Consider the following 7,500-nt stretch of genomic DNA (forward strand, 5'->3'; position numbering starts at 1 on the left):
TCCTATTATCCCATCATTTTGTTATGCGTTACTTTTCATCTTTCTTTCTTTCTTTCTTTTCTTTTTGTTTTGTTATTATGGTGTAGCTCTTCTGCTAAAGTATTACCAAAATTTTCTTTTCCCAACAGTCATTGAGAACTTCATGGTGCAAGGAGGGGACTTCACCAACCACGATGGAACAGGCGGAGAGAGTATTTACGGCGACAAGTTCGAGGACGAGAACTTTGAATACAAGCACTCATCAGAGGGTATCCTCTCCATGGCCAACGCGGGACCCAACACAAACGGGTCGCAGTTCTTCATCACTCTCACGGCAACGCCACACTTGGATGGGAAGCATGTGGTCTTTGGAAAAGTGGTGAAGGGTCTTGGGGTGACGAAGATCTTGGAGAAGGTCAAGACAGATGGAGACAAGCCTGTGGAGGTTGGTAGTACATTTCAGGCTTTTTTTCTTTTTCTTTTTTTGTTTTCCTCCTTTGAAATGGGGAAATCTGTGTGAACATTTTAATATTGAGTTCTTGAGGTTGAGAGTATCTAAAGTGAGTAATGACTGGGTTTGAGTAATTTTACACATAAAGAATTACCCATATGGATATTAGGGTCTATAAGATAAAGTAATTTAGTCACCTGCTATTTAAAGTATGTTAGGTCTATTAGAGATTTCCTCCTCCCCCCTAAAGAAATGTAGGCTAATATTGATACAAACTTAGTGAGAGAGAGAAAAAAAGTAAAATATATTTGCTTTTATGGTGATCCCCCATATATATGGATCTTGAACTCATTTATTTCTGGTAATTATTCACTTTTTAAAATTAAAAAAAAAAAAAACACGAAAAGAGGAAATTATCATTTTGATATTGGGGGGAAGAAAGCCAGAGGCAATTTAAGAATACTCTTTATAGTTTTATATGCAGTTCATTAAAGTCTTTGCCTGTGTTTCTCTTTCACATATATTACAAGTTGAATATTATTTTCCCATAAAAAATCTGCAAGATGCAACACATTTTACAGCCAAAAATAAACTTTATCAACACCCCCTCCAGTGTGATCCCTTAAAGTTGGATAATGTTAAACCTGTGAATGATTCTTATGGTAGCTTCTGGATTTCCCTTGTTATTATAATCTTCTTCTTTAAAAGAATGAGTTAACATATAAATTACGGGGAAATCTAGGGAGGTAATCTTCCTCTTGATAGTGTAATTTACTCATATGAGCAGTAGAAAATAATAGCCATGTGCATACAGTGGCTGAAGAGTTTGAATTATACAGTATTAAAAATATTAACATATTTTACCAATAATTTCAGAGGTGTGAAATATATGGTTGTGGAGAATTCAAACCAGGCGAATCTTTTGGTATCACTGATAATGATGGGACGGCTGATGTATATCCACAGTTCCCTGACGACTCTAATATCAATTTTGTAGAGGATTCTGTAAGTAACATGATACCTAATTCCTATATTTTAGAAGAGTGTGTGATTCTGTGATACTTTTCCCTCTAACTTAGAATAGTGATTTGAGTTCAGTGACTGATAGAAGATAGTCTGTAAATAACTTCATGCTTTTAAAAGGAAAGGATTCTTTATTCCCTTTATTCCAGCTCCTCTCTACTAGTTCTTCTTCTTCTTCTTCTTCTTCTTCTTCTTCTTCTTCTTCTTCTTTCTTAATAACACAGTAATTTTTTACCAAAAAAAAAAAAAAAAAATGGTAGTAAATAGGCCATGGAAATAAGAAGAGTAGGAAAATAAGATGACGCTTTTTGCAGACGGCAACATTAATACAGGTTGTGAACGACATTAAAGATTCGGGAAACACCTACTTTAAGAATCAAGACTTTACAGCAGCAATTAAGAAATACCAGAAGAGTCTTGTCTATATTAAACAGTAAGTTGTCTTATTGTGATTTTTGAAATATTTTAAAGAATTCATTTACTATGGTTAGACATTTATTATAGTGTACAGTACAGTAAGTTTGTTATTTATATTATATTGTAATATTGATGTCTACATGATCTACCCTTCAATAATGATCTGTTAATCCATCTTCATTTTATATATTAGAACATGTCACACGTTATGTTATTTCTCTTTTCATATCTAATGCTGCTTATGATTGATTATTATTTTTGTATGGATTATTATTTTTGTATGAATTAATTTTTGTAAGATTTAAAATTATATTTTATTGTTATTATTATTGTTCTTATTGCCATTATCATTATTGTTATTATTATTGTTGTTATTATTATTGTTATTATTATTATTGTTATTATTGTTATTATTACTATTATTATTACTATTATATTTTCATTATTATTTACTTATTTTTGTAATTGTTGTAGTGGTGTGTACGTGTGCGTGCGTGCGTGCGTTTTACTTTGTTTTGTTTTAATGACATATCCATCATAAAGACGTTAGCATAAAGTTGCTGCCATTACTTTTAAGTTTTAGCAATAACTTTGTAATTATGCGTAATATCCTATACATCTCATTAACACCTCACTCTATTTGTTCCAGTATTGAAGAACAAGGCAAAGCACGTAGTGACATCACTGATGTTGAACTGAACATCCTAACCAAGTTGTCTGTGTCGTGTCTTCTCAATCACGCGTTGTGTTCCATTAAGCTCAGCTGGTTCGGCAAAGCAATTAGCGATTGTGACAGAGTAAGTTTTAACTGGCATTTGCTCTCCATCTCTCTGTTTGCTCTCCTTTCCTTTCCTCTCTTCTGTTCTCTTCTTTTCTCTACTTTTCTCCATTCTTCTTATTCCTCTCCTCTTCTCTCTACTTTTCTTCTCTCTTCTCCTCTCCTCCCTTCTCTCCTCCCTTCTCTACTCTCCTCTTCTCTTCTCTTCTCTTCTCTTCTCTCCTTTCCTCTCCTCTCCTCTCCTCTTCTCTCCTTTCTTCTCTCCTCTCCTCTCTTCTTCTCTCCTTTCCTCACCTCTCCTCTCCTTTTCTCTCCTCCGATTCTTCACCTTTCCTCTCCATTGCTCTCTTCTCCTGAAGTCTTTCCTCTTCACTTCTATCCTATTCTCTCTTCTCTCCTTTTCTCTTTTCTCTTGTATCATCTCTCCTCCTTCTTCCTCTTTTTTTGTTCTTATTCTTATTCCTTCTTCTTCTTCTTCTTCTTCTTCTTCTTCTTCTTCTTCTTCTTCTTCTTCTTCTTCTTCTTCTTCTTCTTCTTCTTCTTCTTCTTCTTCTTCTTCTTCTTCTTCTTCTTCTTCTTCTTATTCCTCTTCTTCTTCTTCTTCTTCTTTGTCTTATTCCTCTTCTTCTTCTTCTTCTTATTCGTCTTATTCGTCTTATTCGTCTTGTTCTTCTTCTTGTTCTTCTTCTTGTTCTTCTTCTTGTTCTTCTTCTTGTTCCTCTTCTTGTTCCTCTTCTTGTTCCTCTTCTTGTTCCTCTTCTTGTTCCTTCTCTTCCTCTTCTTCCTCCTCCTCCTCCTCCTCCTCCTCCTCCCTCCTCCTCCTCCTCCTCCTCCTCCTCCTCCTCCTCCTCCTCCTCCTCCTCCTCCTCCTCTCCCCCTTCCTCTACTCTTTCTTCTCCCCCTTCCTCTACTCTTTCCTCTCCCCTTTTCTCTACTCTCCTCTCCCCTTTTCTCTACTCTTTCTTCTCCCCTTTTCTCTACTCTTTCCTCTCCCCTTTTCTCTACTCTTTCTTCTCCCCTTTTCTCTACTCTTTCTTCTCCCCTTTTCTCTACTCTTTCTTCTCCCCTTTTCTCTACTCTTTCTTCTCCCCTTTTCTCTACTCTTTCTTCTCCCCTTTTCTCTACTCTTTCTTCTCCCCTTTTCTCTACTCTTTCTTCTCCCCTTTTCTCTACTCTTTCTTCTCCTCTTTTCTCTACTCTTTCTTCTCCCCTTTTCTCTCCTCTTTTATCTCCCCTTTCCTCTCCCTTCTTCCTCCTTTTCCTTCTCCTCCTTCTCTTCCTCCACTTCCTCCTCTTCCTCCTCCACTTCCTCCTCTTCCTACTCCTCTTCCTCCTCTTCCTCCTCCCCTGCCTCCTCCTATTCCTCCCCCTCCTCCTCCTCCATCTCCTCCTCCTCCTCCTCCTTCTCCTCCTCCTTCAATCTTTTCTTTTCTTTTCTTTTTTTTTCTCTCTTCTCTTTCCTTTTCCTTTCCTTTCCTTTCCTTTCCTTTCCTTTCCTTTCCTTTCCTTTCCTTTCCTTTCCTTTCCTTTCCCTTCCCTTCCCTTCCCTTCCCTTCCCTTCCCTTCTCTTCTCTTCTCTTCTCTTCTCTTCTCTTCTCTTCTCTTCTCTTCTCTTCTCTTCTCTTCTCTTCTCTTCTCTTCTCTTCTCTTCTCTTCTCTTCTCTTCTCTTCTCTTCTCTTCTCTTCTCTTCTCTTCTCTTCTCTTCTCTTCTCTTCTCTTCTCTTCTCTTCTCTTCTCTTCTCTTCTCTTCTCTTCTCTTCTCTTCTCTTCTCTTCTCTTCTCTTCTCTTCTCTTCTCTTCTCTTCCCTTCTCTTCCCTTCTCTTCCCTTCTCTTTCTCTTCCCTTCTCTTCCCTTCTCTTCCCTTCTCTTCTCTTCTCTTCCCTTCTCTTCCCTTCTCTTCTCTTCCCTTCTCTTCCCTTCTCTTCTCTTCCCTTCTCTTCCCTTCTCTTCCCTTCTCTTCTCTTCCCTTCTCTTCCCTTCTCTTCCCTTCTCTTCTCTTTCTCACTCTTCATCTCTCTCTACTTTTTTCAACATTTTAGTAGTTTAACTTGCAGAAGCTTAAGGTACAAAGTTCCTGATAATCAAAAACTTTCTAGAGTGTAAAAATTGGAGTACAAGGCTAACTGGTAACATTGGGATATAGTGTTTCTTTCCTCATATGAGAAAAAAAGATTAAAGTGTTGTATGAACTGAATTTCATTTTTTTTTTTTTTTTCCTAGGTATTTTCCAATTTACCATACTAATGAACATTTTTGTCTTGCTTTTCCAGGCCATCGAACTGGATGACTCCAACCCCAAGGCCTATTTTCGCCGAGGACAAGCCTACAACCTCAGCAATGACATTGATTCAGCGAAAACTGACCTGGAGAAGGCAAAGGAGCTTGAACCCAATGACAAGGGCATCCTGAGGGAGCTTGAGGCAGTCCTGAAGAAGATCCGTGCCAGGAAGGAGAAGGAGAAGGCAGCTTATGCCAAGATGTTCCAGTAACAAAGGGATACAGTTATTAAAATAGTGCAAGTGATAACCAGTGTCGTACGTTCTCAGTACTTCTGTTAGTTGTGATAACAGCTTCAATTTGCTCTTGTATCAAGAAGAATGGCTGTAGAAGCCAGAGCAGTGATGTTTTTTCTACTTTGGTTAATGTATTGTGATTGTGCTTGGTATTCTCTTTTTTTTTTATGTGTGACGGAATAAAGCCCTGAAGTAAAAGGTTTTTAGTTTTTCATGATGTTCATGAAGAAATGGTAATTGTTGTATTGGAAGATGTTTATCACTATTTATGTTTTTTTTTTGTTTCTGTTGATTTTCATGGAGAAATGATAATTTATGTATTTGAAGGTGTTGAAGATTGGCAATATTTATGTATATAATTTTTTTTTGTTGATGTTCCTATTTATCAATATAAATATGGTTGGAAATTAAATATATCCTGATACAAGAAACAATAAAATTCCAAAAATGTTGAAATAAGTAATATTATTATTGTTTTCATGATTTTCTTTGATGTTAATCTCTACATGCCATAATTTATTTATTTATAGTGACTCCTTGGCTGGGCATAATGACTATTTTTTGCAAGGTATGCTTACAAAATACTATCCATCTGTACCATAAGACTTGAACCACTAATCCATATCTTATAAACAACTTACTATTATATGTTACAGTACAACTGATACATTGTAGTTTTTGAGCTGGTTACATTATGGTTTTAATTGAGTTTTTTTTTCATTCTTGCTTTTCTAGTAATGTAATTCATCAAAGGTATGACCTAAAACTAGGTTAAGATCATAATTTGGGTCATATTTTTTCACATTTATTTTAAGTAGTATCAAACTATATGCCAAATTCTTTGGAGTTTTAGACCTAGGTGCACTAAGCTAGTATTTATTGCCTCCCAGAAGCCACATTTGAACACATTCTTGTTCACGATACTTTATTGGCAAAAGAAGATGAAAAGGACATTAGTAACCTATATTATTTGAAGTTGGTGAGAGTTGTGTGAAAAAGTCCATGCTATACATGAAGCCATTGAACTTCCATATACCCTTCTACAAATAGAATTGATATATTTGTACAAAATGATTACGTTGCTTTTCTACTTTTCCAATTTCCTGTTTTTCTTTTAAATCAGTTGTTCTCAGTTGGCCACACAAAAAAAGGAATACCATGCCATGTTTGTGTAGGAGCTGTTTCTAGATATAATGAAAGACTGAAAGATATTGAATACCTTATACTCTCCTGAATACAGTGCTAGAAGTATTTAAGGGTTCATGTATAATTATCATTATTTTCAAAAGTGTATAAATTATGTGCTGGGGAGAGGTAGCTAATGACGTGTTTATGATCAGATCCCCCCCCCCCCCCCATCATGAAGCCCATTGTTGGTTACCCTACTCTCAGTGAATTATAAATAGTTTTTGAGAGAGTGGGATGTTTTAGATGAAATAAAATTTTAAAAATCTTAAAAACATTTTAAAAACATGTTTGAAGGTAGAAGAATGGGAAAGAATATATTTCATACCCTTTTGAAAATGTCAATAATTAAGGATGATCCCTAATGTATTGTTAGTTAACATAGATAATTAAAAGGAAGATGGTTAGTTAATTGTACAGTGCAAAAATGCACTGTTTGTTAACCCTTAGCCACTGGGTGCCATGTACATACATGCCATAGCATTCCTGGACTATATTCTGGGTGGCATGTGCATACATTCCATGGTGTGCCAATTCTGTTTTCCAGGGGCATGTACAGTCATGCCACACACACACTTAAGGTGATAAATTGATCCCCTGGCAGTGTGGCCTGGCCACAACAAGGGAGAGAGGGCTTGCATATTGGGAAATCACCCGTCGGCACTGGGTTAATGTAGTGTGGTTATTTATAGATATTTAGATATATTGCTTTTTTTACTATTTTATATGGGTGAAAACTAGTATTTACAACTATTAGTGATTAGAAATAATCTTAGAATTAGGTTAATTGATCATTATTGAAACTAGTCATACAAATAAATGCAATTAGCTTTTACATTACCTTGTTGAAATTGATGATAAATTTTAAGTATGAATATTGCATAGCTTTATACTGGAGTAGTTGATGCTAATCTGAAAGATTCTTTTTTTTTATTCCCTTTAAGAACTGCAGTCATTTTTCAAACTATTAAGCAAAGAACATGCTTGGGACTATTTCCAGCTGTTTTCTTCACTTGTTAATAACTTTTCTCTCCATTATCTTAAAAACCTGATAAAAATAGCAAGTCACATTTTACATTAACAATTTTCACAAAATTAATACTGATTTTTTTTTCTCTCTCTGTTCTTTCATAATTTTGCCTGTTGTTTTGT

General features: G+C 35.7%; 1 protein-coding gene across 1 annotated transcript in view; it reads left to right on the forward strand.

The window, feature by feature from the left end:
* LOC125047962 (peptidyl-prolyl cis-trans isomerase D-like) overlaps nucleotides 1–5,619 on the forward strand; it is a 23,924-nt gene extending 18,305 nt beyond the window's left edge. Inside the window, exons 3-7 of the mRNA XM_047646511.1 lie at nucleotides 129–424; nucleotides 1,307–1,435; nucleotides 1,768–1,886; nucleotides 2,520–2,667; nucleotides 4,921–5,619. Of these exons, the coding sequence (XP_047502467.1) occupies nucleotides 129–424; nucleotides 1,307–1,435; nucleotides 1,768–1,886; nucleotides 2,520–2,667; nucleotides 4,921–5,139 (911 nt within the window). The 3' untranslated portion in view covers nucleotides 5,140–5,619. The remainder of the gene's footprint in view (nucleotides 1–128; nucleotides 425–1,306; nucleotides 1,436–1,767; nucleotides 1,887–2,519; nucleotides 2,668–4,920) is intronic.
* Nucleotides 5,620–7,500: the final 1,881 nt, after the last annotated feature.

This window comes from Penaeus chinensis, chromosome 42 (assembly GCF_019202785.1).
Source record: "Penaeus chinensis breed Huanghai No. 1 chromosome 42, ASM1920278v2, whole genome shotgun sequence".
Taxonomy (NCBI): domain Eukaryota; kingdom Metazoa; phylum Arthropoda; class Malacostraca; order Decapoda; family Penaeidae; genus Penaeus; species Penaeus chinensis.